At 41.9% G+C, this 24,724-nt stretch overlaps 1 protein-coding gene across 4 annotated transcripts in view; it reads left to right on the top strand.

The window, feature by feature from the left end:
* Window positions 1-24,724, top strand: part of Lrrc28 (leucine rich repeat containing 28) — a 121,143-nt gene that overhangs the window by 64,867 nt on the left and 31,552 nt on the right. For 3 of the 4 annotated variants that reach the window (XM_060367314.1, XM_060367313.1, XM_060367312.1), the window contains one exon: window positions 11,941-12,147. The exons of the other annotated variant lie outside the window; for it this stretch is intronic. In XM_060367314.1, coding sequence (XP_060223297.1) covers window positions 11,941-12,147 — 207 coding nt within the window. The remainder of the gene's footprint in view (window positions 1-11,940; window positions 12,148-24,724) is intronic. 4 annotated transcript variants of the gene reach the window in all.

Genomic DNA, 24,724 nt, shown 5'->3' with positions numbered 1-24,724 from the left:
ATAACTTTAAAGGTGTCAAAGTATTAAAGCTGTTAGTGTAAATCACTTTTATTATGCACACTTTCAGTATTAAGAATGATAAAGCTGGAGCTAGGGAGATGGCCCACCCAGTAAAGGAGTTATCAAATAAGCAGGAAGCCCTGTCAATTAGTCCCTGTTCTGTTTTCTAACTCAGGAGTTTAGCCTTTCCCAAAGCAATGATAACCATTACCATGTAGTGTAACAGTTTGAATCAGTGAACATGACATTCAGCTGAGCTGTGTGTCATTGTTTCCTCTTATTTTTGAGTAGTTGTAGATTGTATGTACATACCAGAGTTTGTTCACCTACTGAAGAAAATTATTTAATTTCTGTAAAGCTGTTCTGTCCCATCTTGTATTCCATTTTAGCAATTCATGTCTCCCCTCTACCCTCTCTCCATTCCCTCCGCCTGCCTAAGACTTGTCACTTTTTTTAAAGAACTGACTTTGGTTTCTGTTGAGTTTCTGTTTTTCAGATTTCTGCTTCATTCTTATAGCTTTGATTGTTTCCTCACCACTTACCCCAAGTTGATTGTTCACTTTTTCTTTTTTTAATTTATTTATTTTTTATTACACTTTATTCACTTTGTATCCCAGCTGTAGCCCCATCCCTATCCCACCTGCTCTCACTCTTCTTCCCCTATACCCCTCTACTGGTCCACTGATAGGGGAGGTCCACCTCCCCTTCCATCTGACCCTAGTCTATCAGGTCTCATCAGGAGTGGCTACCTTGTCTTCCTCTGTGGCCTGGCAAGGATGCCCCCGCCTTTAGGGGGAGGTGATCAAAGAGCCAGCCATTGAGTTCATGTCAGAAATAGTCCCTGTTCCCCTTACTAGGGAACCCAGTTGGAGGCTGAGCTGCCATGGGCTACATCTGTGCAAGAGTTCTAGGTTATCTCCATGCATGATCTTTGGTTGGAGTATTGGCCTCTGCAAAGACCCCTGGGCAATGATTTTTTGGTTCTGTTGGTCTCCTTGTGGAGCTCCTGTCCCCTCCAGGTCTTTCTTTTTCCCCTTTCTCTCATAAGATTCCTTGCACTCTGCCCAAAGTTTGGTTATGAGTCTCAGCACCTGCTTCAATACCCTGATGGGTAGAGTGAAAAAATGCAAATAGACCCATATTTATCACCCTGCACAAAACTAAAGTCCAAGTGGATCAAAGATCTCAACATAAAACCAGACACACTAAACCTGTTATAAGAAAAAGTGGGGAAGAACCTTGAACTCATTGGCACAAGACACAACTTCATGAACAGAACACCACCAGCACAGGCTCTGAGACCAACAATCAATAAATATGACCTCATGAAACTGAAAAGCTTCTGTAAAGCAAAGGACACTGTTGTCAGAACAAAACAACAGCCTACAGACTGGACAAAGATCTTCACCAACCCCATATCTGATAGAGGGCTAATATCCAGAATATATAAAGAACTCAAAAAGTTAAATACTAACAAATCAAGTAATCCAATTAAAAAATGGTATATAGAGCTAACAGAATTCTCAATAGAGGAATATCAAATGGGAAAGAAACACTTAAAGAAATGCTCACTTCTTTTTCTCCTATCTCATGGTGGGAGCTTCTGTTATTATTAAAAAAGCATGAGGCTGGTCAACCGATATTCTTTAAAAGAGGTTTATTAGGAGGGTATGGAGGGAGTGGGGAGCAGGACATGGAGAGAGAGAGGAAAAAAAAGGAAGGGGCGCCCCGAGAGAGAGAAAGTAAGAGAGGAGAGTAAGAGAGTGTAAGAGTAAGAATGTAGGAGAGTGTAAGAGTAAGAGTGTAAGAGAGTAAGAGAGTGTAAGAGTAAGAGAGAGAGAGAGAGAGAAAGAGTGTAAGAGAGAGACCATGTGTCGGGGTTGTCCCTTCAAGGGGCAAGGTAACCACGCCTTCCAGGTGTGGCCACCTGGCTGGCGACACATGATGACATCATAAGTTTCTGGGTAACCCAGGAGCAGGTTGTATTCCAAAATACTAACATTCCTTCCTTTTTCTATAATTAAAAATGGGGAGCTTGGGCTGCTTTTTATAAGTTAAGTTAAAGTATATAAATTTAGGTTCATTGGAAGCAGCTCTTGGTTGTCATGCAAGAGGTTGAGAGAGAGAAGAATTATAGCAACAAAATGGTCAGATTGCATGGTCAAGACTAAGGGAAGCCTCTGCCCTGGAAAACTTAGGGTAGAGGGTTGTCAATAGAGAGTTGCCAGCCATGCAAGGCAGCAGGTAGGGACTGGGGAACGCTGGGAGAACCTGGAGCCGCTTGTCCTGAAGCACACCATTTCAGCCTTTTGTTAACAGCAAGTGAATAATGGGCATAGATTCTCTTCTGGCTACTTCCTGCTGACACTGGGGGCGGTGTAGGGAGGTCAAAAGGCTGAAATGTTGGCCAAGTCCAGGAAGAATAGTCTGCTTTGATGCTTTCCAGGGTCTGCAAGAACATCCATGGCTGGGAGGGAAGGTGCAGGTCCAGCTTGTTGGAAGTCTGTGAGGTCAGAGTTAAAAACCTGCAGCTTGTTGGAAGTCTGTGAGGTCAAAGTTGAACACCTGTAGCTGCTTTGGCGCTGTTGTGGCTATAGGAAACATGTGTCTGGTAGGACACTGAAACACGTATATAGGCAAAAGATAAAGTTGAGTAGGTTATGGAGAAAATCCTGTAGGTATACATTGAAAACTTTTGGGAGAGCAAACAGAGGTAGAAGGTTTGGATTAATTAGACTTGAACATGGGAACCTCTGTCTACCTGGGGGGGGGGGAACCTTTATTTACCCAATCACTGGCAATATATAAAGAAGGCTTTGTTTTCGATCTGTCATTGAGGTAAGGTTTGGTTACAGAAGCATGTAAACTTAGAGGCCCTGGTGCCAGCTGGCACTAGGTGTAGAAACTTAAAATTCTCCAGAAGACATCCTATCTGGAGGGACGGGCATCTGGGCATCTCCCATTGGGGGTAGAGAAGTCAGCAACCTTCCAGAGACGTCCCAATGGCAAGGTGTGACTCGAGCAAGAGGGGTCCTACCTGGTCCAATAGCTGGTCAGCTTTTAGCCAGAGACTGGGGCACAGGTGCCCAGTGGGGCACGGCCGAGGGCCTGACGATTCGCCTAGCGCTAGGTCTTCCCACGAGCGAGCGAGAGAGGGGGAGAAGGAACCGTGTGCGAGTGGAGTCATACCACCCAAGGGAGAATGGGGCCCTAAAATGGAGGTCGGCATAGAGGGTCAACCCTAGACAGTTAAGGCTACGGCTGGGGGGGTCGTCCCTCGGTCTCAAAAGATAGTACAAAGTTGCCGGAGCTCTATGGTCAAGCTTCCCCTACCAAGAGAGGCGTTTTATGCTGGAAAAATGGAGTGAATTCACCAATCTAGTGGCTGATCAACAAGGAGAACTCACCAATCCAGCCAGTGTTGCATGCAGTAAATAGCAGTCTGGTAGCCAGGAAAGGAAGTCCCAAAACCAGGGAAAGGGGAGGAGTCCCACCTTTTGAGATAGGCAATAAGTGCAGTACTTCTCTGGAGTCCAATTGACCTAAGATGTGGATTTAGGTGGACTTTTGTAGCTTACAAGAATTACTTTTAAGTTTTAAGAAGGAAATAAAACTTTAGACATGTTAGTATCACAATTGTACTCTGCATTGTAGAAAAAAGCAGTAGACATACATATTTGTGTTAATAGCATAAGTATTTTTTTAAGGTGAGCTCTGAAAATGCAAAAGCCTTTTTTATGTACTAAAAGGGAAACTCATTTGATCTTAGCTTTTGGTATAAGCATACATATTATGGAGGCTTACAATCTTGAGCTGAGAACCATAATAGTACCTGGTATAGTGGAATGTTTTTGTATCAGAGTCAGATTAATAAATTAAAGCCCTATTGATAAAGGTTAGAACTCTGGACAGTAAATGCAACAGTAGCATAACAACAGGAGGAAATATTAAGCCTTTTTACCTATTTAGGATACCTTAAATCACCTTAGACCTTGTAACCTTTATAACTTGTATTTACCAACCTTAAAACACATTTTTAGACTCTTCAACATGTATAACTTGTATTTATCAACCTTAAGACACCTTTTTATACTCTCAAACATGTATAACTTATATTTATTAACCTTAAGACATCTCTCAAATATGTTTTTTGAGAGGGACCTTTGTATTTAGTTATTTACCATGAGACATAGTTGAAACTTCTATGAACATTTATTATCCTTTAGCTAAAGGGATGGTGAAAGGTTTCATTTAGGCCTGTTTCTTGAGTCTGGCCTGCATCTAGGCCTGAAAATAGCAGCTCTAGGACTTAGGCTTAAGGCCTGGTCTCCTGCATATGAAGAGAACTGGGAAAGCACCTGAAGTCTCCCAACACAGAAGTTGGCAATATGTCCGTGGGACCTCATTCTGAGGTCAAAAACAGACCTGTGTGAGAGCTGTGGAGGTTGCTGTGTCAAGGAGCCATTCGTCCTCCGCCAGGCCAACGAGCTAGAAGGCTGGAAGTGTCTGTAGCTCTTGTGCTGGTTGAACCTCCATGGCTGGTCACCAGAGGACAAGCCTGCTTAGGAGCATTTTGACTTCCAGCAGGCAGCTTTGGCATGTCAGCAGCGGGACCAGCATCCACTTGGCTGCGTTTGAAAACGTCACCTGGCGGAACGGACTTTTGGCTATGCAAACCTCTTGCCTTTTTGCGGGAACGCCAGCAGAGCACAGCTAAGGTCTAGAGCCAGGAGGGACGGCTCACTATTTTTACCAACTCTTGTATGGTGACTCAAGGAGCATCCTCAGGTGTTTATTAAAATTTGCAGTGAGACCATGTTTGCATCTGTAGGACTATAAATATGTATCTATGAGATGACTATTAACTTGCATTTGTTAACCATTAAATATAAGGACTTTAGGTTTTGTCCTTTCTAAGTTAGAACCTCAAAAGTCATGAATATAATTTATAAAAGTGAGCACAAGAGTTTTTGTATGATTTGGTATATAAAAGTTTATAGCTTATAATAGTGTAGGGCTATACTACAGATTAATAACAACATTTTTAAAAGGACAAGACCAAGCTTATATTAACCTTTTGATAGCAGAAATACAGTAAATTGACCCAGTTTTAATACAAATATGTTTTTTAAAATTAATAGATCTTAATTTAGAATATTGGTAAACAGCTTGTACATAATAACGAACCCTTGAGCTATAAGTTTAAAACCAACAATTTAACAGAACAGTATAAACCAATTTTAAAATTAACCAAGCATATTTTAACCTGTTGATAGTAGAGACGTAGCAAATTGACCCAGTATTAACATAAATAAATACCTCTAAAATTAATAGAACTTAATTTAGAATATTGGTAAACAATTTGTATGTAATAATGAACCCCTGAGCAGAACAGTATAAAGCAATCTTAAAATTATATTTGAGCAACACATAAACCAACTTAATTTGAATAAATATTTATAACTTTGAAATTTTATTATTATATAAAATTTATTTGAAGCAGGGTTGAATCATAAGATAGTAAAATGTAACTTTGAATTTTTATAAAAATCCATACCAACTTGAAATGAGGCTCATTGTTGTGGCCTAGTCTAAAAGATAAGATAAACAGTTAATTATGATTAAGACTTATAAATGCAAACCCAATGAGAAAATTATATAAAGCATTAGATAAAGAATTTAAAATATAAGTGTAAAGAGTAAAGTGTACAGAAATCAGGAAGATTTTTTTTAAGCTTGGAAACAGCCTCCTAGAAGAAAGCACAGGACTAGAAGTGAAACGAGGAAGAAGCAAAACGAAAGCAGTTTGGGGGGCGGCGCATAGCAAGACAGAGCCAGAACGAGGCTTGGTGGGGGCAGGGGAGCGCATGGCAAGATGGCAGGGCACTCGGGAGGCAGGGCCTGTTTGCCCAAACCAAAGATGGCATTGTGCTACATTAAGTCAGTGTTTAAGCTATAGTTATACCCAGTTCCTCCCAGGGTCAATATGGCGGGAGATTTAAAAGTTCCCCTACTGTGCTGGTTTTTTAGAACTGTCCTACCCAGAGCAGTGCCAAGCATTTAAAGTTGATTTTAGCAAGGCGTGAATCTCTCAGGGTTGGCACCGGAATAGCAAACATGCACAGTCCCTTTCACTTACCCCCCCAGGGGACCCGGGTACAGTGCCTACCAAACACTCCATTTTGCTGGGGCTGAAGGGTCCAGACGCAGCCACTGTGTCTCCTCAGCTGGAGAGAGCAGCACAGCTGCGCAGCCATGGCCCCAGGGGGTCCGCACACTGGAGCAACCTGATGCTTTATGCTGGGGTTCGGTTTTGGGGCATAGAGCAGAGAAAATCGGTTGTAACCATTCTGTCTGGAGTCCGAAAGGGTTCTTAGCTTTCCTAGGAGAGCCCTGTCCTCGCCAATGCACCAATGTTAGTTATAAAAAGCATGAGGCTATTCTCTGCAAGAGGTTTATTAGGAGGGTATGGAGGGAGGGGGGAGCAGGACATGAAGAGAGAGAGAAAGTAAGAGAGGAGAGTAGGAGAGTAAGAGAGAGAGACCACGTGTTAGGGTTGGCCCTTTAAGGGGCAAGGTAACCACACCTTCCAGGTGTGGCCACCTGGCCGGTGACACATGATGACATCATAAGTTACTGGGTAACCCAGGAGCAGGTTGTGTTCCAAAATACTAACAGCTTCAAAGTCACATCTGGAGCTTTCTGGTGAGAGCCGCCAAGCTTCAGCTTCCGTCCACCACACCTCGCCTGCATCCCGTCAGTTTGGGCATTTTATTTTGATTGTTTTCATTTGCTCAAAACATTTTCTAATTTTCTTTTCAATTTCTTCATTTATTGGTTATTTAGAAACATGTTACTTCATTCTCAAGTGTTTGGGGGATTCCCCAGACTTCTTTCTTCTGTGTACTTCGCCTTTAATCCCTATTTGATCAGAATTCATCCTTTGTGTGATTTCAGTCCTTATAAACATGAGACCTACTTAATGGTGCAGCATATGGTTAACTCTGGGTAATGCACCGTGTGCTAAAAACCAGGGTGGTTTCTGGTGTGGGTTCTAAGGTGCCAGGAGTCAGCTTGCTTGATCACATAGCTTGAGTGACTGTATGCTAACCATTCCTAGGGCCTGTTGCTGTTAGCTGGTTACGGTAGGCTGGTGAAATACTCCTCTTGTCGTTGTTGAAATGCTACTTTTCTTCTCATCAATGTAGTCATTTGGTCCCTTCATTTTGAGCTTTATTACGTATGTATATACTTGAAATTTTTGTTTCTTCCTGAGTGACTGACCATTTAGCAATCATGAAATAATTCTTTCTCTTACAGTAATACACACCCTCCTGTCTGTCTGTCTGTGAAAGAATAGCCTTGTTTCTCTTGTTACTGTTTGCCTGCTGCACTTTTCCTCCTTTGATTTAAAAACCTAGTTATGTCTTTGAATATAAAGTGTGGTGTTTTTTTTTTTTTTTACAGTTATCATATATTTTTAAAAGTTAGTCTAGCATCCTTTCGCATCTAATTGGGTTTTTAGTCGATTTCTTTTTTTTGTTTTGTTTTGTTTTTCAAGACAGGTTTCTTTTTGTAGCTCTGGCTGTCCTAGAATTTGCTTTGTAGACCAGGCTTGCCTTGAATTTAGAGATTCACCTGCCTCTGTCTCCAAAATAGTGGGATTAAAGGTGAATGGCACTGTGCCAGGCTCAGTTTACACTTAATATAGTTATTTATGTGGTTGTTATTTGCATCCATCATTTTGCTATTAATAGTCTATGTAACTCACAGTTTGTTTGTTTGTTTGTTTGTTTGTTTTTAAGCTTATCTGTGTGTGTGGTGTGTGAGGGGTGAGGTGATGGAGAGTGTAAGAGGCAGGGTCTTCCGTGTGTGCCACGGTGTGGGCTGAGCCGAGATTGGGCTCAGGCTATTGGGCTTCCTCAGCGTGTGCCGTCACCCTCTGAGCCATCTCTCCAGCCCACACTTCCAGTGCGCAGTTTCAATCACTGAGTTGGCTTCTATGTGTTATGTGTCTTGATACCACGAACCCCACAGGTCTTTGTCTCTAACAGCTGTCTTTCATGGCACCTGAGTGTCAGTGTAAATCTCTTTGTGTTCTTGGTTTTTTTTTTTGTTTTTGTTTTTGTTTTTGTTTTTTTTTTAACTTTTTGGATCTTTAGAGTAAAATTTAACCACCATTTTGAAACCTCTTCTGTCCCCTTTTCCTGATTCTCTTCGTATTTAGGGTAGCAAGTGTGTTTGTAGTAGCTTTCCATCCTACAGGTATCTGAAGTTCTGTCGATCTTTGTCTCTTTGTTACTTTCTGATCATGTAGTTCCCATTATCTGTATGTCACTGGTTCATCTGACTTTTCACATGTACTGTGAAGCTTTTCCTTGTGCTTTAACCTCATTTGATCGGGGCACTTACTTTGTATGGTTTCAGTCCTTTGGAACGTAAGACCTGCGTAAGGACACAGCATATGGTCAAACCAGATCATTCCCCCGTGCATTAAAAACAAGGTACCTACTCTAGTGCCTGAGATGTCAAGTGAGGTCAGCGTGGTTCATCTTTAGTAATTTCTATTAGTATACTCTTTCCTAGCAAAACAAAATTTGCGTGCATATTCAAAATATGCATTCCCATATTTTGAATAATGGTCTAGAGCAATGGTTCTCAACCTGTGGGCCAGGACCCCTCTGCGGGTAATATCAGCTATTCTGCATATCAGATATTTACATCACGATTCACAAGAGTAGCAGAATTAGTTATGAAGTAGCAATGAAGTGATGTTATGGTTGGGGGCTGCGCAGCCTGAGGAGCTGTACTGAAGGCTACAGCACTGAGAAGCTGAGACACCCCCTTCCCCTGCTCTAGAGGGAGGTAGAGGCTTACACTTGACTTTCTCATACTTTGCTGTTTACCTACCCAGTCAAGTTTGTCTGCTTTCCTTTAAATGTCTCTGGATTTTTGAGCCAGATGTGCTGGTGCACGCCTTTGATCCCAGCACTCGGGAAGCAGAGGCAGGTGATCTCTGTGAGTTCAAGGCCAGCCTGATCTACAAAGCAAGTCCAGGACAGCCAGGGCTACACAGAGAAACCCTGTCTTGAAAAACCAAAGAAACAAAAACAAATGTCTCTGGAGTTGTCCTCAAATTCCTTCATCTTTTCTGTTTTATGGTGGCACACATACTTGTCCTCTCAGGCACGCTCTCTTCCACTGCAGTGTTTTATGCATGCTTACTTGGAGACTCCAAAGAGGACTTCAGCTCTGATGAGCCGGGGCCTCGCTGTGTTTGTGGTCACCCATGGCTCCAGTGGCCCTCTGCCTTGGCCTTCTTTTTTGTTCTTATTGTTTATGGGTACTTGCTGGGCATGGGCACACTGTGTTTAGTTTTTTCACGTCTGTGCTTTTCTGAAGCTTCCAATTACACCACACACCCCGCTGGGAATGCAATATCCTCTTTCCTTTCAGCCTTTCCAGGCTCCATTCCCAGGAAAATTTCCAAAGAGCTTGAGCTCTTTGTGTGACTTTCCTTCCTCTGGGCTTCTGTCACACCTTGTTTCCTGTATGTTCCGTGGTTCCAAGGGCACTGCCTACTGTGACATTCTCTTGTCGCCCGGCCCCCATGGATGTCCAGTCACTCTTATAGTCACTGCTAAAGTTAGGTCAAAAAGTTTCTTTCCTGTTGTTTTTGTTTTTTCCTTGTCCTTCTATTCGCTTTGAAAACATGGGTCCACTAACTCCCTCATCATTATAGCCCACATAAGCAGTACTTTTATTTTGTGATAAAGATATGAAAATGGACTTTATCAGCTACACCATCGCTAAGAGTAAGCATACAAGAGTGAATTTGAGTTCCATGTTTTACACATCAGTTAAGTTCAAATGGAACAAAACTCCCATGGAGACTCATGCTACATACAGAATCATGCCTACCTGTTTTCAAATGAAGATTTTAGTTTGTTTGGGTTTTTTTTTTTTTGGAAAATTTAAACAATAAATAATGAATATCCTAGGACAAGTTTGTCAGTGTTAGAAAAATAACTTGAAGTCAATATATTTTGACCCTATAATACATTCATATAAAAAAAAGTTGGCTCTTTCGAATGCTGCAAGGGCCACACAGATGGCCCAGAGGGTAAATGCGCTCGTGGCTAGTCCTAAAGATGGGGGTCAGATGCCCAGAAAGAACCTACGTGGTGGTAGAGAGAATCAGCTCTCAGAAGTTGCCCTCTGACCTCTGAGTGCAATACATGTGTACATACTATAATAATAATAACAATTTAAATAACGTTTCTAACAATAATTCTGTAGCAAAGACAGAAAGCATTTTCTGTGAATGTCCAGGTAATAAACATATTTAAGCTCTGTAGGTCACATGGTTTCTACAATTTAATCTCCATTTGGATGTTGTGGTTCACTATCTTTAAAAAAAAAACTATATTTTTATGTGCATTGGTGTTGTCTGCATGTATGTCTGTGTGAGGGTGTCAGATCTTGGAGTTACAAATAGTTATGAACTGCCATGTGGTACTGGGAATTGAACCCGGGTCCTCTGGAAGAGCACTCAGTGCCCCCAAATTCTGAGCCATCTCTCCAGCCCCTGTGCTTTCCTGTCTTAAAAATGTAAGTGCGAGCTTCAGCTTGCCAGCAGATCCGAGCCAAGTGTGATCTGAGAGTTGTGGTGTAGCCAGCTCCTGGCCAGTGACAGTAAGGAAAGCTCCCGTGAAAGCACAACACTTGACCATCTGGCAGAAGTGGTACTGCTCATCCACATCCTAAACAAAGTGTAGGTGCCCAGGGCGGTGCCACAAGTCCCAACCTAAGCAAATGGCCTGGGAAAGGGGCACAGTGAGGCAGCATCACAGCAGACTTTGATACCAAGTGTCTGTCAAGAGGAAGTAGTAGACCTGTCCTCCCAGTGCTTAGGTGGAACCGTCAAGCAGAAGAGGGCATCTTGGGACAGAGTAAATGTCCTCTCCCTGAAATGGTGATTTCTTCCTGAGAAGGACTCAGTTTCTTATAAAGAATTTAGCAGTATTCACTTAGCAATTAATGACTTGACATATGACAAGAACATGGTTGTATTCACCTCAGAGCAGATGACAACTGCAGATGCCCATGAGAAGGGGACACCTGGAATAAATAGGAGGTAGAACCAAGACTTCCTGTTTCGTAGTACAAGGGTCTTCCACTTGGTTTTGCTTCCACTTGGCTTTGCTGTGTTTACGTGGGTCCCTCCGCCTGTAAATTTCTTCTGATCTGCTTGGAGGGTCAGCTACACAGGTATCAGAAGCACTACCGTGAAGTAATTTCTCCTTTCTCACCTGACTAAGAACTTGGATTTGTCAGTATCAGACTTCTAGCCCAGGTTAATCACTCTGTGCCCCCACCCTTTCTTTAAACCAACACTTTGCAGTATTTAGGGAACTCTGGCAAGAGCTGGGGAGGTGGCTCAGTAAGTGAAACACTTGCTATGGAAGCCTGAAGACCTGAATTCAGGTCCCTATAAACCACAGATAAGCCAGGTACTGTGGTGCAATCTGTAACCATCATGGGTTGGACAGGGTGAGGAAAGGTAGAATCTGAGGCTCCCTGGCCAGCCAGAGTAGCTGAGAGAGTAATCACCAGCTCAGTGAGAGACCCTGCCTCAGCATCTCAGGTGGCAACAGATGGATGAGACTCCTGATCTCCATATATACCCTCATGGGTAAGCATGGGTTCACACATGCGCAGACCCTCTCCCCAAATCTGGCAGGCTAAGACAAAGAGGCTTACCAAGGCTGGATGGTTTGCAGTCTCACCCCTAATTTTGTGCTTCAGCATCACGTCTGTGGGAAAAGCTCTAGGAACTGATTTTATTTGCTTGAACTTGTAGCAGTATCGATTTTTTTTTATATTATTCTTTGAAGTTAATCAGAATGCGATTTATCTTAATTTTGATTTTGGTTGTAGAGGTTGGCGATTTGAAGGAGCTGCAGACACTAGACATTTCTACCAATCGTTTGCTAGCTTTACCCGAGAGGCTTCACCTGTGCCTTTCTCTGCAGTACCTCACTGTGGACCGCAATCGGCTATGGAGTGTGCCGCGCCATCTCTGCCAGCTTCCCAGCCTCAATGAGCTCTCCATGGCTGGAAACCGTCTTGCATCTTTGCCACTTGGTAAGTGTTATGGTCATAAGATGAACAGACTAGCCAACACGTAAAATACCACCTATTTCTTTAACTAGGATGGACTAGTTTCCTTCTGTTTGTCCTTACACTTCCTCGGTAAATCCACTTTTGACATGAACAATAACAGTATCACCAGATGACAAGTGAGGTGGTTTCACTCAGGGATGATGTCTCGGATTGTTTTCCCGGGCAGGCTCTCCCCGCATGACTGCCAGTACAAGCACATCTGCTAATTCCCGTTTTCCCTCTCCCTTGGCCACACGTATTAGGCAAGCTCTGTGCCACTAACCACATACCCAAACCCCAAATCAGCCTGTTTAGGTACTGACTTCTACCTTGGAAAATTATTTTTGAGGATTGTTTGTTATAAATACTAATGCCAGAAAGTTTGACTGTAAAACTTTGAAGACATCATTGACTGAATTGCTTACTGAGGTAGAAATGCCACCTTGGCTAATAAAACCCTACCTTTAGATTTCTATAGTTGGTCCATTTGGGCATGTTACATGCCAAGCACCAGAGGCCTTTAATAATAAGGTACATTTATTTCATGTAGAACTAATTTTTTCAACTTCTAAGAAGCAAAAGTGCCAATTTAAAAAAAAAATGAAGTCACATTTGCAATTTCTATCATAAAAGCATCTTATGGTAATAATTTATCTCTGAGGACAGTGAAGTAAATAGTTCACTAGTCCCTGAAAGGAAATGTTTGCCAATGTAATTGATGTTATATATTTTCAATTTAAAGTCTCTTCACGAAAGCTATAAAATAATGGAAACATTAAAATCAATTCCTATAATGAAAACTGCTAATTTAAGGAGATTAATTTCTCACAGTATCTTCCACAGTTATGAAGTTAACAAATTAACATAAAACCATTTCAAAAGCAAACTATTTTTAAGAAATCTGAGCTTTGTGAGTGAGACTATCAAGTATACATATTTAAAGAGCAGACATACCTTCCGGACTAGCAAAAAGAATGGAGAAAAGTTACAGGGGGCAGCATTTGGTACAGTCCAGAGACAAGCTGTACCACTTCCCAGTGTGTGACCTGGAGTGACTGCTGGGCTTCACTGCCTGTATTTGTAGGCCAGAGATGACCATCTCTCTCCTGCGTTGTTCGTGGCTAAGAATAATAGAGAGATACACAGTTACAGACGACCCACAGTGAGGAGATGCAGTTGTGAAGTAATGCACCCAACTTAGGTGCATCTTCTTTCTCGTGTTCAGGACACTTCCTGCCCTACGGAAACCACCAGAACGTTTATATCACTTCCTAAAGCCTCTTCACTAAGTGATTGCCAGGATGGTGCAGTCACTGCTGGTGATAAATGAAGGCAGGCAGGCATGAGAGGGAGGGAGGGGGAAGGTTAGGTTATCTGATTTGTGTGGCTTAAAATTCAACTTGCAAGTGTAACATCAGAGTTCCGAGTAACACTGCAAATTCCCTCTTATAAGCAACCTTGAACTTTTCAACTGTCAGATGTTACCAGACACAGATGAGCTAATTAAGTCTCATGGTTTTTTTGCCTCTACAATTTTCTATCATCATCACCACCACCACCAGATATATATATATACATATATATATAAAATGTAGTGTATGTTTCCATTAAAAACTACATGAGTAAGAAGAATTATCTGTATTAATGTAACTGACAGAATAATAAGCTATTACTATATACTGTCTGTTTAGCCAAGTGTTTTGTTTAATTGCTGCACAGGTAGTTTCTAATTCTTATAAAACTTAGTGCAAACCCATTGACAAACTCACTTTACAGATGAAGAGGTTGATGTAAACAGTAATTCTGTACCCTGCCTAGAGTCGCAGCTGGTAATAGAACTAAAATGCAGACTCTGATTCTAAATCTGGCAATCTTTCCATACTGACATATTCTCTCATATTCCGGAATTGGTCTGTATGAAGGGACTTCATACTGAAGGCGGCTATCTCTAATATCAGGTTTCACTCCGCCATTTTGGCCTCATCTGGGCCTTCTCTCCAATTCCTGGCAGTTTCTGTTGCTACAGGTTAAGCCCTGTCTTGCTTTTGCTGCAGCCATTACTTACTCTGTGTCAACTCTTAGCTTGTCACACAACTGCACTTGCCTTCAGGTTATGCCCAACCTGCAGTAGCTCCTTAGCCCTGGCATCTAACTCCCCTGGTCACTTAGTGCCCATTCCTACCTTTGCTTCAGTCCTGACTGCTTGGAGGCATCTTCTAAATGCCCAATGCTGGTGTTGCTCAGAAGGGTAAAACAAAGGATAGCTGTGAGTTTGAGGCCAGCCTAGGCTACACAGTAAGTTCTAGGCCAGTTCAGACCACCATGTAAGACCTTATCTTGATGATGATGATGATGATGATGATGATCTTTTTAAATCCACTTGAAATCTTCCTCTGGACTCTTATAATAAACTGTAGCCATCTAATTCTAAGAACTGTCCAAGAAAAGGTCAAATGGAAAATGCGATTGTTAGTATTCCCTCCACCTTTTTTTTTTTTTTTTTTTGCTTTTGTATATTTTTACTTTTTCATTTTTATTTCTTTTACATTCCAAGGGCGCCCCCTCCCTAGTGCTTCATTTTCACAGAACTGTACCATCTAGAAATTTGGCAGATATGAGTGCTTCTTTATGGTTATTCAGACAGGCTTTTAGAAAATAGGAATACGTAACAGTCATTCAAACAGACAGACAGATGCACACACCTTTTGAGCAGTAGAAAGCTTGGTGGTTAGCCATGCTGCTTAGAATGTGGGAACATAGTCTTGTGAGATGTAAGCTGGGATGTCTCTGTAATAGAGGTGGGACCCATAATTTGAGGGCTACTTAATGAATTTAGTTTCTTGCCAAAGTTGGACTGAAGGGAACCCACATTTTCTTATCTATCTGTCTGTCTGTCTACCTACCTACTTGCCTACCTACCTACCTACCTATCTATCTATTTTGTTTTTTTGAGACAGAGTTTTTCTCTGCAATAGCTGTGGTTGACCAGGAACTTGCTCTGTAGACCAGGCTAGCGTTGAACTCAAGAGATCCATCTGCCTCTGCCTCCCTAGTGCTAGGATTAAAGGTGTGCTCCACCACGCTCGGCTTTATTTTTATTTCAGGTGCTTTAGTGGCCTGCATATATGTCTATATGAGGATGCTGAGTCCTCTGGAGCTGGACTTACAGAGTTGAGAGCTGCCATGTGGGTGCTGAGAATTGAACCCAGGTCCTCTGGAAGAACAGCCAGTGCTCTTAACCACTAAGCCATCCCTCCAGCCCTGGAAGCTCAGTTCTTATAGGATTTCTTAAAAGCTGTCCTATGCTAGCTGCTTCAGATGGCAGCTGCAGAAATTTTCTGTAAGGATGACTTGGATCATGTGCAATACTGTCGGGCCCATTAGCTGTCTTTGAGTATGTGCTGCCTTAGACACTGGTAATACTGTCAAAGCCATTAAGGCTCTTTGACTGTGTTCTTTCTGAGATAAAAAGACGCATCACAAAGAAGGATGCTCCTATTATTACTGTACAGTGACAGATGAGTGACAGATGAGCCTGCAGACAGACTTTGTTCACAGTGGTGACTATCAGCGTAGGAAGAGAAAAGCAGTCGCTTGAGCCTTGTGCTATGGAACTTAGAAGAGGTCTCAGAACTTGCATGTGTGCTGTTAACTTGATAAAGCTTGGTTGACTAACTAGCTCTCAGAATTGTAACTTCACCTCTTAGCTTCTGAGAGTTCAGGTGGATACAGAAGAAAAGCTTCTCCCAGGTACTCCTGGTTTTCCCTACATAATTAATAAGCCTAATTATTCAGGAGTGCTTGTGATTTATTCCATGTTGAATAATAGATGCAAGGACTGAGCATTGCTAGGCACAGGTTGGCTATAGAAAAGCATGTTTTAGCTCCCTGAAAGTGCTGTGCCACTAAATCCAGTGTTTGGGACACTTGTAGTTGAGAAGAAAACAAAGTGCATCTACTTGAGCGGGATAAATTTTTATTAAATGTTTGTGTAGAAAAGGATAAATGAGGGTCAGCAAGATGGCTCAGCTACTAACAGTGCTTGGCATCCGGCCTGAGCACCTGACTTTGACCCCCAGAACTCACGTAGTGGAAGAGAAGAAGTGACTCCTGCAGATTGTCCTGTGACTTTGCATATGCGTGCTGTGGCATACGCACGCGTGCGCACACACACACACACACACACACAAACACACATTCACGGGCAGACGTGCATAAGATAATAACAAACGTAAAGAATTAACTTTAAAAAACAGTAAATTAATGGTTTTAAAATCTTTGTTAATATTTTATGTGTGGGTGTTGCCTGCAAGTACGTGTGTGCACCATGCATGTGCCTGCTGCTCTCAGAGGCCAGGAGTTAGATTTCCTGGAACTGGGCTTACAGATGGTTGTGAGCTGTGGATGCTGGCAACTGAACATAGGTCCTCCACAAGAACAGCAAGTACTCTTAACTGCTGAGCCATTTTTTTCCTCTCCCAGTGCGGAAGTTCTTAAGAACATTGAGCATGTGACATTGAGGTTTACAAAACAGCCTGTGCATAAATCATCGTGGAGAGTAAGTCCAAAAGTTAGTAGAGCATAGTGATGAGAAATGATCTGGGTTTCTAGACCAGCCTCAGAGTTGTCCCTTAGGGAGTCCAGGAGTGAAGTGTTTTCTTGGGAAGTTGCGAGTCTTAAGGACTAGTGCTACAGTGAGTGATAGATCCTGTACCTGTCTCCTTCACTGCAGCATGGAGAAGGTTTAAACTGTCCTTCAGCCACACAAAAGGAGACGTTGGGAGTTTTAGAGTAGTTGTCTGCTTGCTTTGTAAGGATTGGGTTCTCTATTAGGAAAAGAACAGACATGGCAAGGTAGTGTTAGAAACCAGCTCCCAGGCTTATAAACAAGTTTGGAAGCAAGCCCTTCTCATTGCAAATAGACGATGACACTACAGGTGTTGAGCCTGTGTGTCATGTTTGTGTGGCTTCTTAGTCAGTCCCACTTCTTTGCTGAGAAAATCAGGAGTTGCTATTTACAATTGTTTCTTTTAATCTACACAATAAACTAATCACACTGCAAACCACCATTAGAGCTGCATTAAACCAATCACTTCATTTTTTCATTTTTAGCTTATACAACATCAAAAGATTAATGTGTATTTATGGGATGCCCTGTAGTGTTCTCATGTATGTGTTGGTTAATGGTTTCATGACCCCAGACTTAGAGATGCTTGCCGGCCCTGTCCCGAACTGAAAGGCGTGGATGTAGTTAGCAGAACTGCTACAGTGAGGCCCTTGTAACCCCAGTTAATGGGAGCTAATTGCCAAGTTTGTGGCCTTCAATAAGTTTGAATGCTAGCAAATTTGTTCTAGTAGGAACAGTCTGAAGAGTTGGAGTTAGACTGACATTTGACCTCAAAATATGATAACTGCCTTCTATAGGGGAAACTTAAACAGGAGGCTAAAATTGTATTCTGTCGGAATAATGTTGGATATGTCTGTAATCAAAGGAGAAATATTAATAAAATGAAAACGGAAAAAGAAATTAAAGTAATTACAAAGTAGAAATAATGGAAAAGAAAGCCTTGATAATAAAGTCCAAAAATTAGTAGTGGGAAGACAGGAGATGGAATTAATCTATTAAAATTTATAAAGGTCTTGTATTGAGAGTAAAGCTTTGCTAGGCATGGTGTTACCTGTAATCCTAGCACTCGGGAGGCAGAGGCAGGTGAATCTCTGTGAGTTCGAGGCCAGCTTGGCTTACAAAGCGAATCCAGGATAGCCAAGACTACACAGAGAAACCCTATCTCAGAGGGAAAACAACAACAACAACAAAAAAGTTTTAATTCTGGAATCCAAATTTTTTCAAGAAAAAGGATGTAGCTCAGGCTAAGTGCTTACACCTGAGTTCAAGCCCCTTGTGAGAGAGCTGGACTGTGGCTGTCACATGCATAAGCCTGGCTCTAGAGAGGCGGTGACAGCCTGGCCTATTTGGTAAGCTCTTTGCCAGCAGAGACCCTGTCCTAAAACACAAGCTGAACAGCGTCTGTGGACTAACCCCCGAGGTTGACCTCTGGCCTCCACCTACATGTGCATACATCCTTGTCGAGGGGTGGGGGAAGGACAGAGAGATGAATACATGTTCAGTGCTGTGTCTTGTAAGTATTTGTGATAAAAGTCAGGAGAGAGCGACAGTGTCCTCTCAAGTCTTTACTCAGGCTTTAGATTTTCTTGAAAATTAACAGGGATTATTTAATGTGGCTTCTGCAAGCATGGACCAGATGTTGACTTTCTGTGCTAGTGTGTAATGAGAAAGCACACTGAGTTAGCTGAGCTTTATATGGACAAATACGTAATTTTTTGTTAAGCTTGAGTAGGATTTGGTGGGGTGGGATGAGACGGGGATAGAAAAATCAAGCCCTGTTCTCTTGAAAGTACCAATTAAAAACAAAACAAAGGCAGATGGGGTGGAGCATGTCTGTAACCCCAGCACTTGGGAGAGAGGAGTATTGGGAGTTTGAGGTCATCCTTAAGTCACATAATGAGCCTGAGCATCCTGGACTGCATAAAATCCTATCTCAGACAAGCAAACAGGCAGCCTGTCACCCATTCATAGAAAGATACAGATGTGAAATTTGGAAAACTAAGTGCCGAGAGGACTAAGCCTGGAGCCAGATACTCAGCAGCTAAACTTTTGTTATTATTTTGGTTCTGGCATTTACAATTTTTTAGCACGGTGACAAGAATGTCCAGTGCTGGGCAGCATCTGGATGATGTCGTTAATTGACTTTAAAGAAAGAATCTGGTGTTTCCATCAGGCATCGTTCTAAAGTTCTTAAGTTCAAAACATCCAGGCCTGAGTCCAGCCATTTAGGATGCTTCAAAGCAGAGACAATCTGCTCTTCGGCGGTCAGCCACGGCACCAGACAACGTGTTGTTTAGAGTCCTCAAGTCTCTACTGTGTTGGACGGTCATTAGCACTTGTCCCTCCCAAGGAACTCCCCAAAGGAGATCCTCCTGCGCCTGATCTTGTCTGCCTGAAATCTGTGAGTCAGAACTTACCTACGAGTCTCCTGGGCTTTTAAAGAAAGCAAAGAGATGGTTGTTCATCGATTGTTCCGTTGGCAGTATCTCCTGCAGATCCAGCTCTGATACCACCCTTGGAGGCCTGGGATACGCTTCTTCAGTGTCCATCCCTGATGGACAGGCAGGGCTGTTTTTCCTGTTTAGCCCTACTTGAAGTCCAGCACACATCATGCCAAAGCAGGCACTTGGCGCCTGTAGTTCCAGTTCTGCCATCTAATAGCTCTGAGGACATAGCCATAGAAAAGTTATTTAATCTAATGATCAGTAACGGTAATAATAACACATTTGATGGCACTATTTAAGAATTCTGTAACATAGATGTAAAATGTATACCACTCTATATAAGTTTTCATAAACATCCCATCAGTATAATCTATTGCTCTTACATTGGACTATAAAAAATAGGAGGGAGTGTCTTAATATTTGTGTCCCAAAACATCTTCCAAAACACCCCCAAACTATCCCTAGCACATTGCTTACGGTTTCTGTTACTTGACCTAGATGATAGAAATAGAGATCATGGAGTGTGACTATTAAACCAGCATCAAAGGAAGCCTTCCACCATTCAAATCCATTGTAGTCAGTTTGTTTTAACAGTCGTTTATGATCTGCAGAGTAGGAAGCATCTCATTAAGTTATAGTCCATTGTGAAAGTGTTTTGTTAAATTCATCTCCTCCCTCTCTGTTTTCTGTGTTGTATGTGTGCGTGCGCGTGTGCACGCATGTGCACAGTCCGAGGACAACATGTTGAAGTTGATGCTCTTCTATTACCATGTGAGGCTTTGGATTGAACCCAGATCGTTAGGCTTGGTGGCAAGTGCTTTACCCACTGAGCCATCTTGCCAACCCTGAAATTTTATCTTGTAAAAATTTGAATATATCAGATATTCAATATATTAGATTTATATTATGGCTACTATATGGCTATGGCTACTATGGCTATGTAAAAGATGTAATGAAGTCTGGTGCATGGGTCTGTCTGTGTTCAAAAATGTTAGCACCTAAAGGAATTAATTTTTCTTGAAAAGTGGCTGAAGTGTCCTTTGTATCATATAGGTGATAAAGTTAATTTTGAAAGTCCTTTTTGAATGGTCTGTAAATTGCTCTGAATGCTGTGTGGAAAACCCTGTGTTTTGTAATACTGGGTATCTGGCTTACTGAACTTTAGTGACTAGCTTGCCATTGATAGAGCATTCCAAGCAGGCAGTTTTGGTATGCTGCTTTGATGCTTTGGTCTCTTTTAGCCCCATCTTTTTGTTTAAAAGATTTTATTATCTTTTGATAAGTAAATGAATTTTATACTAGTCAGGGTATAATAAACACAGACCCCGGTCTGTTCTGGCATGCATCGCTCTGTGCTTGCTCATACTGCATGATTAAAAGAGCAATAGCCGGAACACAGGAGCTTTTTGTTCCTACAGCCATGTGGACTGCATATGTCAGAGCCTTGAGGTTGGAAAAAAAGAAAAAGTACTGGGGTTTGTGCAGGACTCTTAGCTTTTGCTAATTTCTAAGCAACACACATTGGTCTGTGAGTCTGTAAAAGGAGGAACAACTTGAGGTAAGGTACAGTTCTTTTAAAAGTAACCTGCAGCCAGAGATGATGCATACCGTTAATCCCAGTATTCAGAAAGCAGAGGCAGATGGATGTCTATGAGTTTTTAGGCCAGCCTAGTCTACAGAGTGAGCTCCAGGACAGCCAGGGCTACACAGGGAAACCTGAAAAGTTATTGATGACTTTAAAATCTGGGAAGACAGATAAATAACTCTGTGCTTTCTAAGTTTTACATAGTGAGCCTTTTTTATAAGGCTTTTTTGTTGTTTGTTTGTGTATGTGTGTATTTGGTTTTGGTTTTTTGAGACTGTCTCTCTACATAGCCTGTATTGACTAGGCTGTCCTTAATCTCAGAGATCCACCTTCCCCTGCTTCCCGAATACCACAAGAGGTTTTGAAAGCTGTTCTTTTATTATGTTCATTTAGCATGAAGAATTGGTGAATTAATAAATAATATTAAGCAAAAGATGACAATAAACTTATTTTATTAACTAGTAGGAAAATAGTCTCTTCCAAAGCCTATCAATGAGTGAAGATTTTCTGTGTTAAGAATGTAAGAACCAGGGTCTGGAACAATGATAGACTGGTTAAAGCACTTATTGCTCTTGCAGAGGACCTGGGTTCAATTCTTGGCTTCCACATAGTGACTCACAACCATCTGTAACTCATAACTTCAGATACAGGGAATCGAGTGCCTTCTTCTGATCTCCGTAAGACCAGGCATGCCTTATGCATGGTGCAAATGCATGCAGGTGAAAAACTTTGATAGACACAAAATAAATAATCTAACTAAGAAATAGCATAGATACTATTATATTAAAAAAAAAGAAGAAGAAGAAGAATATAAGAACCAAGCCAGGCATTAGGTGCTCATGCCTGTAATCCTAGCAATTGAGAGGCTGAAGCAGGAGGATTGCCATGAGTTTGACACAAGCCTGAGCTGCTTAGTGATACTCCTATTTCAGCCTCATTTATTTAAAATGCTAGTCCTTTGGGCTTGGGAGTCTTGCCAGGCGACTGTATTCTGGCCAGCTAAGAGCATGCTTTCCTGAGTCTGCCAGAGCACAGCTCTTTCAGATGGGACCTTGCCAAACATGGAGCTGTCTCACCCTCACCAGCAGGCTGTGCTGTGTCAGCTAAAACAGCTGTCCAGCTCTCTTCAGAATCTGTCTACACTCCCTTTCTGCTCTCTTCACATTCAGAAGAAAGAGGTAAATGACCAGGATGTGCTGAGCACCAGTTACTGTTTACCATCTACCTTGGCACCATGAATCCGTGAGCTGTTACATTACCATCCTCATTGTACAGCAGAGGAACCAGTAACCAAGTGGGGAGCCAGGATCCAGGCTCAGTTCTGACTCCAAACACACTAAGATCTTGTCATTGTGTGTGCTTTCTCTCTCTTCCACACCCTCTCTTCCTCTCTCTCCCCTCTTCTTCCCCTTCCTCCCTCTCTTTCCCCTTCTTCTTTCCCCTCCCTCTCCCTTTTCCTCCCCCTTCCCCCTCCCTTCTCCCCACTCCTACCCTCCTCAGATTGTGCTACTTGGGAAGATTAAGTGACATTAATATGTAATACGTTTTAGCACAGTTGATACTAGTTTTGATTCATCTATAGCGCAAAATAACACACACTGTTAGATGCATATGTAATAAGTTACAAAGTGTGCAGGAAGTACCAGCCAGATTCTTCCTAAGATAAAATGTAAGCCAAGTATTTTTAACTCGTTAACTAGTCATCTTTTCCCCATAAAGCAGGAAGAGGAGGCCAAACTATGTAAGAAGTAAGTAGCAAGTGTCAGTGTGTATTTAGCTTTTGGTGTGATCTCTGTATGTCACCTCATTTAATTTGCACAGGGGCTCTTGTGGTATATTAGAGCAGAGAGGTGCTTCCTCTGTCATGTCCCATTTTGTGTCCTTGGCTTGAAGGGATGAATCATCGTCTCCAGAGGCTGTAGCCTCCAACTCTTTCTATGCAATTAAAGTATAGAAAAGGGTTAGTACCCTTGCTGCATGCCAAAGAAAGTTTTCTGTTAATTGGCCACCCTTCCCAGTGTGTCACTTACTAATAATGATGAGAATAATAACTGTCATATACCAGAGAAGGCTCTGTACGATCCTACTTGATCGTTTTTAAACCTAGTCATTCTTAGCAAGCTTAGGAGACAGTTGTATTTTCCTTCTTATACAGATGAGCTCCTAAGGCCACATATCTAGTAAGTAAAAGAATGAAGATTCAAACCCAGACTATGTGACTCTAATCTCTACCTTTCCTTTCCTAATTCTGAGCCAGTAATCTTCACTTGGCTTTCCTTGAGACCTTGGAGGCTCCCAAAGGCAAATCTGAGGCTAGAGACCATTTATAGTTTTGATGTTTTGTTCTTACTATGTTGCAGCCTTGGCTGGCCTGGAACTTGCTGTTAGACCAGACTGGCCTTGAATTCATGGAGAGCCTGTCCACATGCGTCTGCCTCCCCAGTGCTAGGATTAAGCTCACGTGCCACCTTGAGCAGCCCATTTATAATTAACCAGTGAAGTTTTTAAAGTTTTAAAGTTTTTTGTCTTTAAAGTTTTCTGTATGTCGTTAAATTCTGTAAATTTCTGTCTGTTTAAAGACCTTTGTCAGAGAAATTGTGAGGAAACAGGTATTTTTAGTGGACTTCTGAGGCCTTTTCTGTTGTTAATGGACTATAGTATTGATCAGTTGATATTTTTCTCACCCATTTTGTAGCTGTAAAATATTTTGGTTCACCAAGAGAACAGTTTTTAGTATTTTGGTACATGTATATTTTAATACTTTAAAAATATGACACATGATGATTTAATCTTGAGGTTGTTTCCATGTCATCCTTACACCTTATAAACTTGGGGGCCAGGATGTGTTGTGCCACTCCGCATATGAGCTTGCTGGGACACAGAGAGCCCTCCTAGTGCCACGGATGTCACAGCCACTGAGTTTTCTGATTACTGCTTCTGGCTCATTGTATTTTCTATGTGCTTGGAGCCTGATTTAGCAACGGTTACAGAGTCTGGAATCTGAGCACTGTGATATTTTCCCCTTTTGATAACCTTAGAATTTTGTATTATTGTGCTGTGTAGGTGTGTCATGGTGCATGGGAGGAAGTCAGAGAACAACCAGCAGGAGTTGGTTCTCTCCTCCTGTGTGGGTTCTGAGGCTGACACTCAGGTTGTCACACTTGGCAGCAAGCACCTTTACCCACTAAGCCATCTTAAAGATCCTTTTTTTTTTTTTCTTTCTGGTGTAAAGGTAAGCACAAAAATCTCAGAAATGGAAGAATAAGCTACTAGCTAAACATAAATGTCTAATGCTTAAGTATATATGCCAAACATAAGAATAGATTCCAACTGGGTTATGACTATGACTATACAAAAAGAGAAAGGGGGAGGAGACAGGATGGGAGAGGAAGACCCCACAGTGCTGAAAGGGAGTAGATGAAGTATGCTTCAGCCCTGTGAGTCACAAGGGGAGGCCGGCCAGCTGCCTCCAAGTCCAGAGGCAGGAGGAAAGCTTGATGAATGTGTATCAAATACTTTTAATATTCTGAGTTTGGGCATTTGTTTTCTTGAGACATGGTCTTGCTAGATGTTGAAGCAGGTCTTGAAGTCACTGTTTAGTTCAGTTTGCTCAACCTCATGTACCACTTTAGCCTTCCCAATACAGGGGGAGGGATGAGGGGTTGGCATATCAGAAAACACTTATCACCAATGACAGATGACAATTGACAGACTGAAAGAAAATACATGTAATCTGTAACAAAGACATGGAGTTTTCCCTAATTAAAAATAAAAGGCAGAAATTCCAAGGGCCTGGTAGAAAATAGGGTGGGGGTAGATTTACAGAAATACAATTTTTATTTGTTTGCTTACACCCAGTTAGAAAATTACAATGTAAACAACCCTGCGATTCTGTTTCTTAGC

Source organism: Meriones unguiculatus, chromosome 14 (assembly GCF_030254825.1).
Source record: "Meriones unguiculatus strain TT.TT164.6M chromosome 14, Bangor_MerUng_6.1, whole genome shotgun sequence".
NCBI classification, from domain to species: Eukaryota; Metazoa; Chordata; class Mammalia; order Rodentia; family Muridae; genus Meriones; species Meriones unguiculatus.
The sequence above is the reverse complement of the archived record's forward strand: the minus strand, read 5'-3'. Positions and strand labels throughout refer to the sequence as shown.